The 22,354-nt window shown below is 35.9% G+C and overlaps 1 protein-coding gene across 1 annotated transcript; it reads left to right on the top strand.

Annotated features, from left to right (window-relative positions):
* The first annotated feature begins 4,829 nt into the window (after nt 1–4,829).
* Nucleotides 4,830–22,000, top strand: LOC127626619 (regulator of G-protein signaling 9-like). The gene is made up of 19 exons (XM_052102544.1): nt 4,830–5,036; nt 7,975–8,071; nt 9,729–9,779; nt 9,956–10,062; nt 11,203–11,254; nt 11,972–12,030; nt 12,130–12,206; nt 12,343–12,424; nt 12,597–12,665; nt 13,323–13,352; nt 13,456–13,517; nt 13,627–13,740; nt 14,573–14,688; nt 14,831–14,918; nt 16,363–16,501; nt 16,581–16,663; nt 18,300–18,423; nt 19,927–20,345; nt 20,853–22,000. The coding sequence occupies exons 1-19, from the start codon at nt 4,971–4,973 to the stop codon at nt 21,007–21,009; spliced, it is 1,992 nt and encodes a 663-aa protein (XP_051958504.1). The 5' UTR covers nt 4,830–4,970; the 3' UTR covers nt 21,010–22,000.
* The last annotated feature ends 354 nt before the right edge of the window (nt 22,001–22,354 follow it).

The raw sequence follows: 22,354 nt of genomic DNA, 5'->3' as shown, positions 1-22,354 counted from the left end.
TACGTTCGTTTAAGACGTTATTTAACTCAATTAAGACCGCTCTTATGAGAATACACGACAAAACCGACATTTTGACATAATTATGTGTGTTATTGTTCGTTCAAGTGCGAAAGAGAACTCGATTCTTGTGTGTGTGTGTGTGTGTGTGTGTGTGTGTGTGTGTGTGTGTCACGTGTGTGTGTGTGTGTGTGTGTCACATCAGGACATAGCATCCATTTCATTAACAAGGATAACCTAAACAATCTTGTCTTCACTTGCTGGCCCAGGACCCATCACTGATTCTGCCTGTTCCTCACTTTGGACATTATCTTCAAGCGTGTTCTCACACCTGCCTTCTTCCTCAGACCTACACTCCCCTGTGCTACATTTCTTCTTAAAAAACATTTCTGTAAAAACTTTACTGAGGAAAAGTTAACTTAGAACATACATTCATGTCTTCACTATAAGCCACTACTGTTATGGCATACATACCCGTTGCCGTTTGTCGTCTCTCCTAAAAGTGTAGATGCTCTCCTGTGGTGGAATTAGTCATTCAGTCCTGCTTCTGGTGCTGACTGAGCAGTCAACGACGGGATTGGAGAGCGGCAGTGAAACTCTGGTGGTGGCGTGGGCGCCAATCAATCTACAATCTTTTTTGTAGTTGCAGCGGGTGTTTTATTTTATTTTATTTCACTTCACTATTGTGAATTTACATTATGTATTCAAATTAATAGTACCCACTGCAAAAATCATACTAGGGGTGGCCACAGGGTGGCCAGAGTTTATACAGTGGTGGCCGTGGCCACCCCTTGGCGGCGCACCTGCCCATAGCCAAGAGCTTGGCCCCATGAGAGTTGTAGGCCCCTGGGCTTCAGCCCGTATAAGCTTGTGCATTAATGCGCCCTGCCGTGGATGTTGGCATCGTCTCGTGACCCGAATATATGACGTAATAAAAATAACCAAGAAAACTATCTGCTTTGATTTTGTTAAACAATTACCATTTAAGCACAAGAAACAATGATCTTGGTAGCATATAAATAGCACTTAGAGCTGAGAAGAACCTTCCGCCTTGCGCTTCACAGCAGTTCCTTTTAATCCAGTGTTTTGAACCTGACATCTCCTCAGATTCTGAGAGATTATGGAATAGGTAAGTGTTCAGTTGATCCGCATTTCAAAATCTTGCCAGAAATAGTAGGTAGTCCGGATATTTCTCGCTTACTGCTTCATGAATACTGTGGATTCGGATATACTACTCTATTGGCATACTGTTTTTGGCATACTATACAGTAGAGAAGTATGGATAATCAGACGTAGTGAATGACTTCTGAAACAATCCAATTGGTTTTGGGTGAGAACAGACCATAAAATATCTAGTTTTTCACTGTATATCTTGCCATTGCAGTCTCTATGTATGATCATGATTTCAGGCTTGATTACACTTCCTAGTGATTGATGCTAGATGGCGCTAGGGTGTGTAATCAAGCTTGAAATCATGATCACCAAGGAGAATGTTGAAAAGAAATCTTATGGATTACTTTTTTGTTTCCTTTATGTGCTTTTTGGAGTTTCAAAGTTTGTTCACTGTTTACTTGCATTGTATGGACCTACAGAGCTGAAATGTTCTTCTAAAAAATCTTCATTTGTGTTTTGCAGAATAGAAAGTCATACATATCTGGGATGACATGAGGGTCTAAAAGATGAGAAAATGTAAATTTTTAGGGTGAACTATTCATTTAAATCTTGATATTGAAAATGACGTCATTACTCATGGAAATACCCATTCTTGATATTAAACTAGTTATTACTAATAATTAGTAAACAATATCATTCACTCCTGTTCAAAACACAATTACAGATATGATTAGGCTACTTTCTCACTAGATGAAATTCCTGTTTCATATATCAACCATGTACTATTGTCTAGTAAAAATGTTGTTACAATTACAATTATATTGTTACTAGTTCAAATGTCTATTCTTTGTACAATTTACAACTCAACCAAAAATGCAAATCTTTGAAATGGGTAAGAAATAGACATTTACACTAGTAACTATGTTATTATTGATATCAAACATGGTCATTTTTACTAGTAAGTATTTCTGATATGAGAAATGGGAATTTCACCTAGTGAGAAAGAAATCATAGACATCTGTAATTTCATTTTGAACAGGAATAAATGACAGATTTACTAGTGCAAACGTAATTACAGATATCAAGTAATAGGCCTAGTTCTATTGCTGATGTCAACAATTAGCATTTTAACTAGTACAAATGTTATTGTACATTGGGTACAAAGGGACTAAAGAAAGGCACATTTTAAGGAAAATTGAATTTTTTTCTGGTCATACTGTGCATCAAGATTGAAAAATATATATATTTATGTTATTGAATATTGATGAAGCAACATAATCTGTGTATAAACAAAAAATTAAGGTTTGGTTTTATTCTAGGTGAGGGATCCTTTTACCCCACACTTGGGGTAAAAGGATCCCTCCTGCAGAGGGGTTATAGTGATATTGTTTAAAATATATTGACAATAGTAATTGGGCAACATTTTTCAAATTATACTTTTGAGACAGCAAGATGCTTTTTTGAGTAACAAATGAAGATAATGCTCATTCAAAATAGCCACTTCAGAAAAGGGTCAATCATTTTCTGTTAATTTAAATTACCGGTACATTTGGCATTTCATAACATCTCAAGTATTCTATAAACAAATTCATCTCAATTGATCAGTCAATATGAGCAGAATTTCAAAATGTTTCATAACCAAACTATTTGCCCAACTTAAGAAAAACAATGTGTTTTATGGGGGCTTTTAGCCCCTGCAGCAGAGGGGCTTTTTACCCCAAACACTATTCTTTCACTTATTGGACAGGTATAAAGTTTTATTTAATCACCTTGAACAAATCTGAAAATAATTAATAAGTATTTTGTCTAAAAATAAATGTGATATTTTCAGGGATTCTATTTAGCTACATACTGTAAATTTGCAACTTTGAAAAAATTATTGATGACGTATGAGATCCAACTACCCTAAAATCAACTTTAGACATTGAAGGCAAATATCTCATGGATCAGGAATATTTTGTCATGTATAGTAACAAAAAAGGGTTAAGGATCATAGTGTGGTAGTTTTTGTTGCTGTGTACAGCCGTGGCCAAAATATTGGCAGTGACATAAATATTTTGTTTTGCCACGTTTGCCGCTTCAGTATTTGTAGATAATTTTTTCATGTTTCCATGTTATACTGGAAAACAATGATAAGCATTTAATACTTTTTAAAGGCTTTTATTGGCAAAAATATTAAATATATGCAAAGAGTCAATATTTACAGTGCTGACCCTTGTTCTTCATAACCTCTGCAATTCGTTCTGGCATGCTGGATATCAGCTTCTGGGCCAAATCCTGACTGATGGCGATACATTCTTGCCTTATTAGTCCGCGGAGTTGATCACAATTTGTGGGCTTCTGCTTGTCCACTCGCCTTTTGAAGATTGACCACAGGTTCTCTATGGGTTTAAGATACGGAGAGTTGCCTGTATTTCCAAAATTTCAATGTAATGATCTCCGAGCCACTTCATTATCACACTTGTCTTGTGACATTGTGCTCCATCATGCTGGGAAATGCACGGACCATCACCAAATTGCTCCTGGATCATTGGGAGAAGATGCTCTTGCAGGACGTTTTGAAAAAATCTTTAGTCATAGAAGTGTTTTTGGGCAGAATTGTGAGAGCCCACTCCCTTGGATGAAAAGCAACCCCACACATGGATGGTCTCAGGATGCTTCACTGTTGGCACGACAGAGGACTCCTTGTAGCGTCCACCTTTTCTTCTCTGGACTATCGATTTTTCAGATGTCCCAAACATTCGGAAGGGGGCTTCATCAGAGAAAATATCTTTGCACCAGTCTTCTGCTGTCCAGTCCTTGTACTTCCTACAGAACTTCAGTCTGTCCTTGATGTTTTTCTTGGAGAGAAGAGGCTTCTTTTGCTGCCTTTCTTGACACCAGGCCATTGCCCAAACCTGCTGCCAATATTGCGCAAGCTCTGCACTGGTGGTGACACGATTCCGTAGCGGACTCCTCAGGAGGAGATGGTCCTGGCGCTTGCTGGACACTCTGGGACGTCCTGAAGCCTTCTTCACTGCAGTTGAACCTCTCTCCTTGAAGTTCTTGATGATCGGTAAATGGTTCTATCAGGAGCAATATTCTTTGCAGCAATTTCCTTGCATGTAAGACCATTTTGATGCAAATCATTGCTAACAAGAACACAATGATTGGAAGCACTTCTTCCCTCCTTTTATAGCAATCAGTCTGCTCTTATAATCCAATCAGAATGATAGAGTGATTTCACCTGACTAGTACCCGTTCACACTTTTCCAGGTGCTGCTGATATAATTAGTGAAATGATGTTGGCTGGTCATTTTGTGCCAGGACCAAAAAAAATTGAAATTTGTGTTTTTGTGATAGTTGTAGTGTATTTACCCTGGAGGGCCTTTAGCCCCGTTTGATCAATTCAACACCACCTTTTTATTATTAGTTTAAAGTGTGTTAGTCAAACGGTTAAGGCTGTTTCAAGGGGTACAAATGTGGTTTTGTTCTTCTGTGTAAAAACTTTTCATGGACGTTAAGCACAATAATACATGGTTTATGGACTTTAGCTATTGTAGACTGGTAGTATAGCCTATTGTGTGTGTGTGTGCAGAGTAGCTCACGCAAGTGTACAAATCTGAAGAAGACAGCCAGCTGAGTCAACGAATGTCGCCATCTACTGGACATAAGATGTTTTGGAATTATCATTGCGTTCGATTTATCCACAACATACATGAGCGGAGGGGTTACCTGATTGGAGCACTCAGACTTCTTCTTTGTGTGCATCAGTGATGATTATAGATTAGACTTAGACAAGGATAGTGCGATTACCTATAGAGTATTTCCCCCTGTTATTATTTTACCACGACCGTCGACAGACTGTGTGAAGAAGCAAAATGACTATTAGGAATGTAAGGGACCATGGCCAGCGTTACAGACCGCGTATGGCATGCCTGAAGAAGGTGGGTTGAGAGGACCATCCATAGCTCATAATCACCGTCTGTGTTGTTTACATTCTCACAACATTATCGGTTTTAGATAGGAATGATTTTACATTTGATGAACCCTTCAAGACTTTAGGTGTGATGATATTGTTTGCTATAAGCAGTCATAACAGTCAGTCATAATAATAAATAACTATCAATGTTGATTTCCACCGATTCAGAATATTAAATCGTTTTTTTTTAAGAAGTCATACTTTGAGTATACTGACCCTGTCTTTGTTTTGAATACAGAGTAACTTTTCAATTAAATTAATTCAAATATGACAGTTTCTGATTCCTTCATCCAGTTTGTTTGGATTTGATTTAATTTATATTATTTTGGGAGAGCAGAAGTCTACATTGCTAAGAATTCTCTTCTATTTTTACATTTTATTGATATGACCCTTGGTTAGTTTTTTTGTGAGTTGTTGGTTTTGATTTGTGGTTGATTTTGTAAGTTCATTGACGTTTTACAAAATATATTCTATTGTTAGTTACTGTTCGTAGGTGTTAAATTAATATTCTGGTTAAATACAAGTTAATCTCAGTCGACAGAATTAATGGAGTAATGTTGATTACCACAATAATTATTTCAGCTTGTCCGTACTTAAAAAAAAAAAAAAAAAAAGCAAAAATCGAAATTACAGAGAGGCTTTTACATTGGAAGTGAATGGGGCCAATTTTTGGAGGGTTTAAAGACAGAAATGTAAAGCTTAGAATTTTATAAAAGCACTTACATGAATTCTTCTGTTAAAACTCACATGTTATTTTAGCTTTAAAGTTGTTTAAATCATAGTTTTTACAGTTGATTTAAGGTTTATGATTTTTTGACATTACAACATCATGGCAATGAAGTTGTAAAATTAGATGTAACTTTACACAGAAAAGGTTTGTTAGTGATTTTATCACACTGAAATCATGTTAATATGCATGTTATTTATGTCTTGTGGCTATACTTTTGAAACAGTGAGTATTTTAACATTTACAGATGGCCCCCATTCACTTCCATTGTAAGTGCTTCACTGGATCCCCGATTTATATATATATAAATTATTTTTTTGTGGTAATCAATATTATGCTACAAATGCTGTTGATTGAGTTTATATTGTATTGAACCTGGAATATTCCTTTAATTGTTTATTAGCAGCTTACTCTCAGATAAGGTCACTTTGTGCTTATGGTATTAGTCTAGCTTTGCTATGAGCCTCTGGTATAATGCAGTCCTTCTTTTATCACTATGATACATGACACCGTGTATGTCTGTAGTGATCTGCCAACAGTGTGAAGGGTGAGGGTCAAAATCCCTTGGCTCTTCAGATATATCAATACATACATATATATATATATATCCTTTTATATCAATATCTATCTGTATTCTGTTGCTTAAATTCTTTAATAAAGTGATGAATTAACTATATGCATGATCACATAATCAATTCTGTTTTCTTATGCATAATTGAAATATACTTTGAATCATATGTGTGTTGAATGTTAATTAGTCTCTTTTAGGAACATTCCAGAGTCTCTCTGTCCTGCACATCGGCTGAAGGTCTTTTGGGGGATAAGCTTATTTGTGACACTCTCCAGCCTCTCAGGGGAGGGGGTCAGGGGGAATGCGTTAAACATGTGTTCCAGATGTATTCTGTGTTTGATTGTTACCTTTCCATGACTAATTATATGGTTTAAAGTCCTATGTAATAATACCTGAATAGTAGAAGTGTGATTTTCTCTTATTATTTCTTTAGGTAAGAAATGTATGTTATTTCAACCCTCTCCTCTGCCCGAGGAGTGAATATTTTATCTCTCTGTTTTGGTTCAAATGGCCTGATAATGTGTGCTCTGGCTCTCTTGTGCCCAGAGAAGAACTGTCATTCGTCAGTGTTTTGTGTGTGCGTCTGACCTTCTACCCAGTTTTTGAACCCAGGGATGCACACCAGGCCGACTCGAAGACACCCCGCGACCATCTGCGAGGTCACTTCAGATGTAAATCTCGGGCTCGGACGACAAGTGCGCTGATTAATGTTGATAGGCCGTATAGCTGTCTATATGTTGTGACTGTATGTTCTTTTAGCCAATCAGGAGTAAAATAATGGAATGTACGTCCTTGCAAATGGTATAATTGATGTAAGATTTTGTGTAAGGTACGAGTTGGCTTTCGATCTCCTCGTGAGACTTTGCCGCTGGCTCTACCAATTTCACTGCAGACTATACTTCTTTCTCCATATCTGGTCTGGGTCATAACTGTTATACCCCTAACAAGTGTGACATACTAGACCACATATTCTCAAAGCCAATACATGAGAATAGTAATGACCCAATCACTTGTCCAATAGCTTTCTGTGATCCAGACAAGGGTACCAGCTAGAGTTCACAAACAATCTTCAAGGAAAACTTCAAACAGCCGAGTCACAAATCAATCACTGAATATATTTCAAAGCGGCCAGCTATGGCCCCTTCAGACCGTGAACCAGCAGGGATGAAACAGACTTCATGGTAGAAGTGTGATAAAGCTCTGTGTAAAGCACAAACCCACCTCTGGTAGTTTGAAACTCCTATCATTATTTACTCAACCTGAGGTTGTTCTAAACCATATGACTTTCTTCAGTGGAACACAAAAGGGGATATTAGGCAGAATGAAAGGCTCATTCACCATTCACTTTCATTGCATCTTTTTTCTCCATACAATGAAAGTGAATGGTGACTGACACTAACATTGTGCCTAAAATCTCCTTTCTGTGTGCCACAGAAGAATGAAAGTCATACGGGTTTAGAACAACATAAGGGTGAGCAAATGATAACAGAATTATAATTGTTCAGAGAACTATCCCTTTAAACTAACCATTTTCTTTAGTATTCACAAGATGTTTCATGTTATCGTGTTGTACATCCTTTTTCTATGGCATTCTGTGCATGGTAGATCGAGGCAGTGGTGTTGGAGATGCAGGACCCCAAGACTGGAGTGAAATCTCAGACGCAGAGACTTGTTATTACCACCATCCCACATGCCATAACAGGTAAGACCATCAGAAATGGTTGCCTATTTTCAAATCATGTGGTACTATTACTAAGTCAAGCTCTGTACAAGGGAGAATCTTTAAAAGAAGTTTCACGCTGATGGAAAACATGAACTGTAAAATACTGTAACCACAGGTAGTGGGCTCACCTACTAATTTGTATTGATTTCTGCAGTTGGATTACTCCTTGGGACTGTTAGTTATCTGTGTGGTCCATGCATTTAGAATCTGCTTATGAAGGTCTGAGACTGAAAAATCTATTGCCATGACAACCCCTGAGCAGCTGCCTCCGATGACTCTCTCTTCTAGGCTGCGTGGTCTCAGGGAGGAAGCTCTTGTTATCGTTATTGCCAGTCTTAAAGCTGTTCAGCACCTAGAAGCTTGAAATAGCTTTTTTTTGTTTTGTATATGAATGCAAAGAACATAGAGTATGTACAGGTTGGTAGTTAACACTGCACATGTTAAAAAGGCGTAACTGATTGTTCAAGGAATTTTTATATGATTGAGATAATGGAACGGCACCTGAGGAGTTTATTTAAAAATGTATTGAAATGATAAGGTATATTCTTCAGGCTAGCAGGCCCACCCACCCTCCTCGCTAATGAAGCCACTCAAATTCACTCCTGCAGAGTTCTACTCATTAGTGTCCTCTCAAGAATGCCTCAGTGGGAGACACAGTGGTATACCTAGCCATAGTGCGATACCTATTTTGAGAACACACCTATGTTTCTGTTGAATAACCAGTGTGGTTAATACATGTGCCTTTTGCACAAATCTATCTTTTGGAAGAATCTAGTGTTTAGCTATTTATCTATATTTATAGGAATAATTCACCTATGAATGACTATTCTATCATCATTTACTCAATCTAATGTTGATCCAAACACATGTATGTTTCTTATTCTTACACGAAACACAAAAGGAGACGTTAGGCAGAATGACAGCCTCGGTCACACCATTGACTTTCATTGCATCTTTTTTCCAGTCAATAAAAGTGAATGGTGACCAAGGCTAACATTCTTCCTAACATCTCCTTTTATATTCCACAGAAACAAGAAAGTCATATGGGTTTGGAACGACATGAGAAAATGATGACAGAATTTTCATCTATGGTGAACTATTCCTTTAATAGTTTTTCATTCCAATTCTGCTTCTATATTTCTTTTTTACTCTTTTGTGCCACTGAATTTCTCACAGTGTTTCATATATCCGGATGTTAGTATTGATTGTCAGTATGGAGACCTCTTTCTCCGTATTGTAGTCAAATTTCCCACCCACTGATACAGCCTTTTATTGAACTGAAATGTTATGCATTGACTCACTGAAATTCAGGGTCATTTCTGAGCACATGTGGGCACTAAGCAAAGTCCTACATGGAGCACCCACACCACCACCAAATTCAACCCCCCAAGAATTGCAGTTATATTTTCCTTTCCCTCTCATGCCACAAGGGGACCCCTAACTGTCTAATTGAGCAATAACAGCTGCCTGAGTCATACTGGCAGCTTTTCATATATTTAAGAATAATTCGAATTTAAAAAAACAACCTTGCTTTGTGGGGCCCCCTGTTGGTTCAGGGGCCGTAAGTGGCTGATTATACCGCTTATTGGTAGAAACGGCCCTGCTGAAATGTTCATGGTATATCTTTTTTTTTCAGGGGAAGACATTGTTGGATGGATTGCTAACCGATTCAAAATAAATATCTTGGGTAAGTCATGAACATAGTCTATTTTTTCTAATAATATAATACATATCAAATATCTTAATGTTACTGGCTGGGTAATCTAAAATATTGTGTTCTGAGTAAGTGCTGTGGTGTGTTCATGTAAATGTTTAGATTTAATAACTTTATAGACTAAATAACTTTCTCATACTTCATGCTAGAGGCCCAAGCTATGGGTACCATGATGGTGGCTTTTGGGTACATCTATCCACTACAGGATCATAAAAAACTTATCATTAAACCAGACACATCTCTGTATCGCTTTCAGGTAACAGGCACAGACAACCTCTTCACATACTACACTGAAAAAGTGGTAGCCTAAGGATCTACAGTATTTCTACTTGATCTAACCCTTAAAGGCCAACTATTATGACCCCTTTCACAAGATGTAATTTAAATATTTTTTGTCCCCAGAATGTGTCTGTGAAGTTTCCATGTTGAAAATTCTAATTTTTGGGTGGGAATAAAACAAGCTGTTTTTGTGTGTGTCTTTAAATGCAAATGAGCTGGTACTCCCCGCCCCGTATCCAGAATAGGGCGGAGTTTTTACATCTCTGCTTCGGATAACTAGACATTATAAGCAATATTTGACTGACAGCGAAAATAGTGGTGTTCAGCCCTATATGTTTGAACTGGAGTCAGACACTGATGAGGGAGAGACTCAGTAACAACTTTGAGAATGAACCAGGAATTTTCCAAATGGTTATTTGATCAATTTATTTGTTGTAGAGTTTTTTCAGCAGTTTTGCAATGATGGATTAGCAACACACACAAATACTGTTACAACATTCATTATGTGCTATAACAAAACAACACACACAAATAAACATGTTCGTCGGAAGTGTCCGTCAACAGTTGTGGGCAGGGCCTGTACAAAGTGATGTCACTTTGTACAGAATCTATGAACGGCTTGTTCTGAGACAGTGCTTATGATTAATGGGGATTCAAAAAAAGGACTGGGTGGGTTTTTATCATTATAGTGTGGTTGTGTACACACACTGCCAACACACATTTATGTTCAAACACCATGTAAAAGTGAATTTTGCATAATAGGTCCTCTTTAACAGTTACTTTCGTTGCTGTAGCCTAATTTGCCAGGTTGATTAAGTCAAGTAAAACAGCAATTTTGACTTGAATAAAACCAGTGATTTCATAAAAGTACATCTTAAGGTTAAACCTGATAAAAAAAAGATATATATTTACAGTGTGAAACAAAAAATGTGCTTCATGTTGTAACATCTAAATTAGCTTTTTGATTCAAGTCAATATATATTTTATATAATTGAATCCACCTGAAACCCAATTTTAAAGGTTAGATTAGGTAGAAATATCTCTTTAAGATAACAATTGCAGCCTACCACTTTTTACAATGTGTTTGCTTTGCACTAATCTTCCAAATGTTTTCCAGACACCATATTTTTGGCCTGCACAGCAGTGGCCAGTTGAGGACACAGACTATGGTGACTATTTTTCAATTTCCACACATATTGATTCGTTGTTATATGTCAGGCTAATATTTTTAGATTATTCATTGCTTTAAGGAATATTCAGAGTTCAATACAAGTTAATCTCAATTGACAGCATTTGTGGCATAACGTTAATTACCACAATTAATCTGTAAATGTTAAAATACTCACTGTTTCAAAAGTATAGACACAGTACCTAAACAATATGCATGATAACATAATTTTAGTGTGATAAAATTGCTTACAAATGTTTTCTGAGTAAAGTTATATCCAATTTTACAACTTCATTGCCATGACGATATAACACCATAAACCCTAATGCCCTACAGCAAACTACCTTAAAAATTAAGATTTAAACAATTAAAACAACAGAACAATTAATGTAAAATTATATGCTTCACATTTCTGCCTTTAAACCTTCCAAAAATATGCCCCATTCACTTCCATTGTAAGTGCCTCACTGTAACCTCGATTTGTGCTTTTGTTTAAAAAAATGGAGGAATGAGTGAAAATTATTTTTTTAGGCAAACGATATTATGCCACAAATGCTGTTGATTGAGCTTATCTTGTATTGAACACGGAATATTCCTTTAAGACCACAGGCAGATGTCTGAGATAAAGAATGGGATATATAATAGTAATTTTGTGTGATTTAAAGCCCTCAATTGGCACTTTACTGGCAAGATCAGATGTTTTTGTGTGTTTTTCCAGCAATTTATTTGGCAAAGAGAAATATACGCAAGAAAGGGATGTTGGAGCTGTATGAACAGGTAATTTTGTTGTGATGCAGAGGAAGGTTTTTAACTATGTAATATAATTGGCAGATGGCGAGTTCACAAAAACTTTATATTCTGTGGATCTCTATCCAGGAACAGTACAACAACCTTTACAAATGGATGAATCACAAGTGGGATTTTATTGTAATGCAGGCCAAAGAGCAGTACAGGTGGGTCACAGGTGGAGAAAACTTATTAATATTTCCCCCAATATTTGAGAGATGTTTTCAAAAACAAAATGCCACATCATTGATGCAAGGGTTTTTGGGGAGTTGTTGCTACATTAAAATGTGCTTATTTGTGTAGGGCGGGAAAGGAGCGGAAGAAGCCAGATCGAGTGGTTTTTGACTGTCAGGAACGGGCCTACTGGGTTGTACATCGACCACCGGTGAATTACCTTAATTGGATTTAGCAGACAAGATCATTAAAGTTGTGAACGATTGAGTGATAAATATTCAAATTATTATCCTATAAGTAAATAAGTCAGGTCGAAGTTAAATAAACCTCAGAAATTCAGTAAGACATTGCAGTTGAGTAAAACATTTATTTAAATTCAACAGCCAGGTACAGTTAGTGCCATGGACTATGGACATGACAGGATGGTCGACCCCAATGTGGAGGAGGTAAAGGTAGGTGTTACAACAAGCTATAACTTATAAGGAGAAAACTTTGAAATGAATAAATCTGAATTTTATTTAGGACTAAGAATGTAAAATAATACCAACTAGTTTACAATATAGAAAGATATAGCAGGCATAAAGGAATCTTTATGTAATATGACAAAGAGGTTTATAATCGACATTAATAGACATTACCTTCTGAGATTAGTACAGTGCTTGGCTAATCAAGTACAGATATATTCCCAGTATGTCAGCTTCTTTCCAATAGGATTTAAATAATCATAATCTCACTACTTGCAACTTCAAACCCTTCATTCAATTTCCCCACAAGTCATGGCAATATGGTGGTCTTACAATTCTTTACAATATTTAGCTTTTGTCTTCATCTACAGTTTTTATTCCTTAACTTATGTGAGTAACAAGCAAGAATCCACTTGACAGGAAACAGCAGATGATTTCAAAATGAAAGCCCATGCTCAATGGATCATAAACATTGGATTCGGTGTAATATAATTACCATTGCAAGTCTACAAAGCAATCATATTCAATCTATTTTCACCATGACTCATAAACTGCGCACAAGAGCCTCTTCACATCTTTTGCTTTAGACACCGTATTCTAGCATGACTCACCATTTCCTTTCTTTGCACTCAAATTACTTTTCAGAAAAAAACATCTGACTACTACAGAAGAATTGTAAGTATTAACTTTATACATTTTAACTAGCACACATATTTTCCTGTAAGAGGATATGTATTTTATCATTTCTTGATCAATGAATCATTTTGTTTTCTCGTAGATTATATTCACTCAGCAGTGTATTATGAGGCCAAGGGTGAAGTCATCTGTATCAATTGGAGCGTATGTTATTGAAATATAACAATTCCAGTTATTAGCACTATAGCTAGAATTTGATTCTGGATTGAAAATAATACACAGTTAACAGTAATTGTATTGCAATCTTCTGCAGACTTGTTAAGTACACAACAACATACAAAGAGCACGACCCGTTCCTCCAGGCCTGCCTCCCAAGCAACCCTTGGTTAACAGATGATGTAACATATTGGACCCTCAACATGCCAAAGTGAGCCTTAATATCTAAAATAGTATTTAATTTATATGAAATTTCAATGACAGTGTCACGATTCCCTTGTTGTCTGCCCCGTGTTTCACTTGTCTTTGTCTAAAACTACACTTCCCACAATTCCCGGATCTCATCACTGCCATCATTGTGTCATTGTTCGCACCTGTTTGTCGTTTGTGATCCTCCTGTGTCTGTGTATATAAACCCTGTTTGTTCTCCACTCCTTGTCGTTCGTTGAATGTTCATGTTCCCTCTTTTCTGATGTTAGTGGATGCTTGTGTTGCCTGTTTTCCCCGTTGGATGTCTTCCGTGTTTTTGTTTTTGTTTTTTCCCATTGTGGATATTTCATTTGCTCCTGTCTTGTTTGTTGTTTTTTTTACCTTCCAATAAAGAACCTACTGCATTTAGATCCTCGCCCCTCGTCTGCCTTCACCTGCTCATCATTACAGATGTAGTTTTTAGACAAAGACAAGTGAAATACGGGGCAGACAACAAGGGAATCATGACAGACAGACACAAACCTATTTATTTGAAATAAAAGCACTATTTTATGTGTAGCATGATTTGAGAACACCTTACAATAAGGTTGTATTTGTTATTATTAGTTAATTGCATTAGATAACAGAAATCAACAATACTTTTACAGCACTTATTAATCTTTGTTATTTCAACATAATCAAATACATTTATAAATTAAAAGTTGTATTAAGTACTGTATATATAATAGAATATATAAAACATTGTTCATAGTAGTGTTATTGTCAAAGGTTTCCAGTTATTATTTGTTGAAATGTAAGGCCTACAGTGTTCTGTGTATTTTTGGTTTGAACAGTGTTGAGATGCCAACTAGAATGAGGGTGGAACGCTGGACTTTCAGTTTTGGAGAATTGCTTTCTGATCCTCGAGGGAGGGCTGATTTCCGTCTCTTCCTTAAGAAAGAGTTCAGTGGTATGCATTGTACTTAACTCACACCACTTTCATTTTGACTTTCATTTTGGATCCATTTTGGCTTATTTAAGAATGTTTCTAAAAAATGCAGATGGTTAATGTTTACAACGAATTGTCATTCTGTAATCTGATTTGTAAATAGGTGAGAATCTTGCCTTTTGGGAAGCATGTGAGGATCTGAAATGGGGTGCTGCAGAGACAATGAAAGAAAAAGCTCAGCAAATTTATAAGTAAGAATCACATTTTTGGCCTGTTTTACATTGTACATGAAAATGTGAATATATTTTCCTGTAAAGCATATATTTACCTGGCATTATCAACACCAATGTCATGGGTTTGATTTCAATGGAATGACTGAAAGCACTGTATATTGATTTGGTAGCATCTACCAAAACTAATGTACACTCACTGAGCACTTTATTAGGTACACCTGTATATCTACATATTCATGGGATTATCTAGTCAGCCAATCGTGTGGCAGCAGTGCATAAAATCAAGCAGATACAGGTCAGGAGCTTCAGTTAATGTTCACATCAACCATCAGAATGGGAAAAATATGTGATCTCAGAAACAAATAACATCCAGTAAGTGTCAGTTCTGTGGACAGAAACACCTTGTTGATGAGAGAGGTCAACAGAGAATACCCAGAATTGTTTGAGCTGACAGAAAGGCTGCGGTAACTCAGATAAGCAGTCTGTACAATTGTATTGAGCAGAATTGCATCTCAGAATGCACAGCACATCGAACCTTGAGGCGGATGGCTACAGCAGCAGAAGACCATGTCTGGCACTTATTTAGGACCATAGTTTTCCTAATAAAGTGCTCAGTGAATGTATATATTATATTATATTATATTATATTATATTATAAAAAGTGTTCTAAATTGTTTCAAATATTTTGCTCTACTTGCTCCAGTTATTAAAGATATAGTTCACCCCAAAATGAATTCTCTCATCATTTACTCGCCCTCATGCCATCCCAGATGTGTATGACTTTCATTCTTCTGTAGAACACAAAAGAAGATGTTTGTAAAAATATCTCAGCCCTGTAGGGCCACACAATGCAAGTGAATGGTGAAAAAAAAATGTACTCCAAAAAGCTATAAAGGCAACGTAAAAGTGATCAATTTGACTCAAGTTGTTTAATCCAAGTCTTCTGAAATGATTCAATCGGTTTTGGGTGAGAACAGACCAAAAAACAAACTTCTTTTTCACTATAAGTCTTGACATCAACTTGACGATCATGATTTCATGCTCGATTACACTTCCTAGCACTCCCTAGTACTGCTAAATGAAATCAGAAACATGCCTAGAGATTTTAATGACAAAATGTATGGTGAAAAAGGAGTTATATTTTTGGCTGTTCTCAACTAAAATAAATTAGATCACTTCAAAGGACATGGATTAACCCACTGGAGTCTTATGAATTACACATACTGTATTTATTTGCTTTTTGGAGCTTAAAAATTTTGGTCACCATTCACTAGTATTGTATGGACCTACTGAGATATTCCTCTAAGAATCTTTGTGTTCTGCAGAAGAAATAAATTCATACACATCTGGGAAGGCATGAGGGTGAATAAATGATCAGACAATTTTCATTTTTGGGTGAACTATCCATTTAATTACACTATTAAGTTCAGAAATCATTTTTGTATCTATTTTATTCCGTTAGGACCTTTTTGGCTCGTGGAGCTCCTCGGTGGATCAACATTGATGGCAAAACCATGGACATAACAGTCAAGGGTTTGGCACACCCTCATCGCTATGTACTGGATGCTGCCCAGACTCACATTTACATGCTAATGAAAAAGGTCTCTGATCGAATATGAAAACATGCAAGCCAAATGCTAATAACCTGTGGAAGCATTTTAGCTATGATTTGTGTCACAGGACTCCTATGGGCGGTATCTTAAGTCCCCAGTGTTCAAGGAAACTCAGAGGAGGGCTATTGATCCTAATGCACACAGATTCAGGTCAGATGTTTCCTTCCATTTAGTTTCTATGACATTAATCCTGAGGCTCTGTTGAGATTGACATTACTGTCATTGTGTGTGGGGTCCCAGAGACCCCAAAGATGTACATGTAAAAACAATAATAGTAATTTTGTAATACCTCAAATTATTTTTATATTTTTATATAAATTATAATTTCTTTCATATTTTTTTTTATACTTTTGTTAGGTAAATATTAATATGGCTAAATTAACCTGACAGCATTAGGTTGCACTAGGGAAAGTATTTTTTAGGGTTAGATCAAGTAGAATTAGATACTTAAGGTAACAATTGCATGTCACCACTTTTTCAGTGTAGTAGGCAGATTCACCTTTGTCTACTTCACAAAAGTTTGCCAAAAGTCTTCACAAGCCCAAAGTTTGCCTCACTAAAAATAAGAAAAAAATATCTCAAATATTCGGTTGCTTAAGTCCCAGTAAGCCTGTGCGCTAATACGGCCCTGGCTGGCCTGGAATTCTAGGATTTCAATCTTGGGGGCGCTCAGCTGCCAATAACGCTATAAAATAGATTATATGTGCGTGTTTAATGTATTCTACTCTGTGTTGCATGATGGTGTTTTGTTTTTTAAACTGTGTTTTTACATCATTCAAGCTAACCAACAAATGTTTATTCTGAATAATATTTTCTATAATAAACATTTATAAAGTCATACAAATAATTTAAATCTCTTTTATAATATAGAAAAACCATGTATTATTGTAACTGTCTATTTATTGGCAGTACATTTCATCTGTCATAATGATACCTTTTTGTTCTTCTTTCATGAACAAAATTTATAGAACATGAATCAATCATTTCACAACTTCTATAGTTTAAAGTTATATCATACACCACAAAACCCTATATCTTCAATAAATTGAATCTTTATTTTGTGGAGTGAACTTACTCTAGATGATTTTTCTCTGTCATTCAGATTTGTAAATGGCTATTTTTGTAAATTAACCAGTAAGTGGCAACAAATGAACTGTGTTTTAAGTGAGTCATTAAACCATTGATAAAGCACAGATTCGTTCACAATCGAAACAATTCGAATTGTTAAGAGTGTTTAGGAATATTATGCATTTCCCTACAAATGACAACAAAGCATAGCTATAATTTAGTTTAACTGCTGTGCATGACTATACAAAAAGACAATATCAGCCTAAAAATAAATGTAAGATATTAAATGATGTACTAATGTCATTGTAATGTCATCAGCCACTTTCTCTCCTTGTTGAACGAGATTACCAAAGTAAACAAATGAATTACCACCTCCTCTACTTTAGTCTGTCAGCAGATCCTGATCCTCGCTCGTTCATTGAAGGGTGTATATGTCTTTGGTTCCATGAAAAAAATAATTGGAATTAAATTAACCGGTTATTAACAGGTTACCACCATTAAAAAAGAAAGTTTTCATTCCATAACATTTGAAAGGGACATTCATTTGTTTTTGGTTTTTGTTTTCGTTCCTTGAAATGTTTTTGGTCCCTGAGTAGCATACCTTCTAGTAATATTTTTTTTTAAGCTATTACTTAAATTACTTTATTAGACTATTAGACTTAAACAGAACATGAGGGTTAAACTTGCTCTTTGTAAACTCCTTTCTAATGTCCCCTAGTGAGGCCCAGTTGGAGCAGAATGCCAAGAGAAGGCGGCCCAGCTTGAGTCCCATCATTCTGAGACTGCAGGAGGAGGAACAGAAGACAAAACTTGCAGCAAGTGGCCCGGTGGACATTACACAGGTCATGAGCAAACTGGAAAAGAAACAGAAAAAATGAGGGGATACCTTCTGCACTGGAAATAGATCATGAGCAGTTACTTCTTAAACAAAGACCTATAAGAGTCAAAGCAATAAAAAGTTCTGCAAGACAGTATAAATATTTATGCATTTATATAGGGAGCATTATAATTATTTTGCTATTAATTTTAAAACTAAAGGCACTTTGTGTTCGCAACAGACATTTCTATTTGTTTTTTTTGTTTGTTTGCTTGATATATCTTTAAAATTTTAAAAATAAGTAATTATTTGCTTTAAATCCCCAATTTATGCAGTGAGCATCCATTTATGCATTGTTTATTTGGTCATTATGTGTACTTCCTTACCCAAACTGGTTAACTCATGCACAATAATTTTGAACCCTTATGCCATATTTATGTTTTGTTAAATTGTATATCCGTTATTCATCACGTAAAACCTAACATTACCAAATGCGTTACGTTATCCTGCACATTACTCAAATTTGTTTTGTCAAATCTGATTCATTTGTGTACCTGTTTCCTTGTAAATCATCATAATCATATATTAAAATATGTAGTAAAACCATTTCTGCCATCTGTGTTCACTTCATGTGTCTTTGTCATTCATGATTGTTTTTGATTGAAAGATTAGGTAAAATGTCAGTATATTTACAGTAAATGTATCTCATTGTGTAACTCATCAAAGTTTGTGTAGTTGTCACTTCCCATGTGTCCAAGTTATCTTTGTCCTCATGCCATTAACAGAGGTAATGAACATACTTTTTTTGTGTGGTTTTGTGAACTGAACAAATTAGAAAACATAGAGCAATATTTAAAAAAATACTTATCCTGAAATTAGGCATTTAACAAAATGAAACTAAACCAGGAGAACAACTTTTATCAAAAAATAAATATATAGTGTGAAGATGAAGAAAAGTGCATGTTAAATGCAAAGAATAGAAATTAGAGTGAGATATGCAAAAAGCAAATATTCAAAATTATTTATTGAAACTGAAAATTAAATTAATATGTTTTAAAAAATAACCCCACTTTTCTCAAATATAGTTGTTGTAAATTTGGTGATATAATCAATGCTTATAGAACTCATTAAAAAATACAAACCTCAGTGTCGGTTAACACTGTTGAGGGTGTACATTGTATTGCCATCACTAGGTGTCCTGCTTGTGTTGCCCTTATCCTAATGCATTGCAGTCGATGGCAAAATGCAGGAATATCACAAATAAAAATTTGAAAAACTCTTTGTTATAAAAAGAGATATGTCAGTTATTTTTTACATTGAATAAGGAAAACAACACACAAAAGCAATGTTTCATGACACCTCTTGCATCTATCCTGCATTGATAGCTCACACAAAGAGGAGACCAAGAGAGGAATATCCCAGGGTTGCACTATTTTGCATGATCTATATTTTCTTCCTTAAATTTGGTTGTACAGTACAAACAGTTATGTAATACAAATAAATAATTTGTATGAACTGTGCCCTACAGCTCTGCCGGTTTACAGCCCCTGTGTCTCACCTAGCAGTATATGCAGGCATTTGTGAAGCCCAGTCCACTGCCTCCTCTGGCCTCATGACTATGCCCAACAGTGCTGCCTGCCCCTCTCCCATCAGTGTGGCAATCGACAGTACTCCAGCATCGGAAAGGAGGTTTGATGGCAATGGAGGGACTTCGTCCTCCCATTTCCCATCCATTGCAGAGGCATCAGTATCAGAGGAAGAGAACCAGCCACCCACCCCTAAGCCTCGAATGGCTCTTTCACTGAGCAGACTTCTCCGCAGAGGATGCAATGCCCCATCTGTCTTTGCTAGCCTTTCCCCAAAATGTGCAGTGACTTCAGGGGGAGGGAAAGTACAGCCACTTGGAGTGGAGCCACTTGCACAACCTCAACCAAGAAGAATTGCTAAGTTAGTGAGCACTTTTGTCTTATTTCTTGTGAGCAAACACACAAATTGGGCATAGAATAGAATGCATAACAATGTATACATGCATGAACCCATAAGAAAGAAAAATCACAAATAAGATCTCTTAAATATCTATTTTCTTCTCCTAGTCAATGATGCAACTGAATTGTTAGGCCTCCTGCTTCACCTGAGAAAACGTCCTCGGCAATGTCTTAAAATGTGACAAGTTACCAATGTCTATCAACAAAAGTCAGAAATTTCAGTATGAACTTAACAAACATTTCTCACCTTATTTTAGCTACGCTATCCACATTTATTTTATAGCTCTACTCTTGTCAACAATGGACTAATTTTGGTTATTTTAGACTTCTTTGAAGAAATTTTAGGAAACACATCTGAAAAAGAGCTGATACTTCAATTAAACATAACTAAGTATCTCATAAAGCATATACAGTAAATATCTTTGAAATAAAATTCTTGAACAAATTTAACAAAACATTATTTTCACAGCTTTTTTCAAATCAAAGTTGACATCCCACCCGAATGCCGGATCTACCCCATTGATTCAGAAGATGAGGAGGATGACAGTCCTGATAGAGCACGAAGAGGTGTCAAAGAAATCATATGTCCATGGGAAACAGTCACCAAACAAGATGGGGCTGAGTAGAAAATTCATAGAAGAGTCAATAAGAGGAAGGAAATACAGTCCATAAATGTTTCAACCTACAATCCCTAGAAGGCTGTGGTTAGTTTGAAGCAACCTCATCTCTAATAGTCTTTTAATTCTGATAGCTTTTAGGTAGTGCCAACATGTTATTGTTGCCAATGTAATGACTTGGTTATAACATGTTTAATATTGGTTTTATGTTTATTCTTATTCTGATGTCAGTTCTACTGTCAATGTAGTTTTATGACAAGAAGGGGCCTTATTTTGAGAGATTTTTTTTGGTTATCAGTTTATTTAGAGGTGCAAACAACATTTTTGTAATTTTGTCTGTTTTATATAGCAACAAAACACGCATAAATGTGAACTGCTTTGAGAAATGTTATTTTCATAGAAGTAAATCTAATAAGGCAGTAAAACAGAATGCGGATACACATCTAAATGTATTACACATGTGGATACACATCTGAATGTATTACACATGTGGATACACATCTGAATGTATTACACATGTGGATACACATCTGAATGTATTACACATGTGGATACACATCTGAATGTATTACACATGTGGATACACATCTGAATGTATTACGCATGTGGATACACATCTGAATGTATTACACATGTGGATACACATCTGAATGTATTACACATGTGGATACACATCTGAATGTATTACACATGTGGATACACATCTGAATGTATTACACATGTGGATACACATCTGAATGTATTACACATGTGGATACACATCTAAATGTATTACACATGTGGATACACATCTGAATGTATTACACATGCGGATACACATCTAAATGTATTACACATGCGGATACACATCTAAATGTATTACACATGTGGATACACATCTGAATGTATTACACATGTGGATACACATCTGAATGTATTACACATGTGGATACACATCTGAATGTATTACACATGTGGATACACATCTGAATGTATTACACATGTGGTACACATCTGAATGTATTGAACATGTGGTACACATCTGAATGTATTACACATGTGGTACACATCTGAATGTATTACACATGTGGATACACATCTGAATGTATTACACATGTGGTACACATCTGAATGTATTACACATGTGGATACACATCTGAATGTATTACACATGTGGATACACATCTGAATGTATTACACATGTGGATACACATCTAAATGTATTACACATGTGGATACACATCTGAATGTATTACCTTTAAAATGTTTACATTCACTTTAGAATGTGAATTTGTTCAATCTTCATGGTTAACTTGTATAAGTGCCTCAATAAATCATTTAAAAGTTAGCTGTTTGGGATGTCTAACTGGTACTG

Source organism: Xyrauchen texanus, chromosome 33 (genome assembly GCF_025860055.1).
Source record: "Xyrauchen texanus isolate HMW12.3.18 chromosome 33, RBS_HiC_50CHRs, whole genome shotgun sequence".
NCBI classification, from domain to species: Eukaryota; Metazoa; Chordata; class Actinopteri; order Cypriniformes; family Catostomidae; genus Xyrauchen; species Xyrauchen texanus.
Note: the sequence above shows the minus strand (reverse complement) of the source record. Positions and strands in the feature narration are given on the sequence as shown.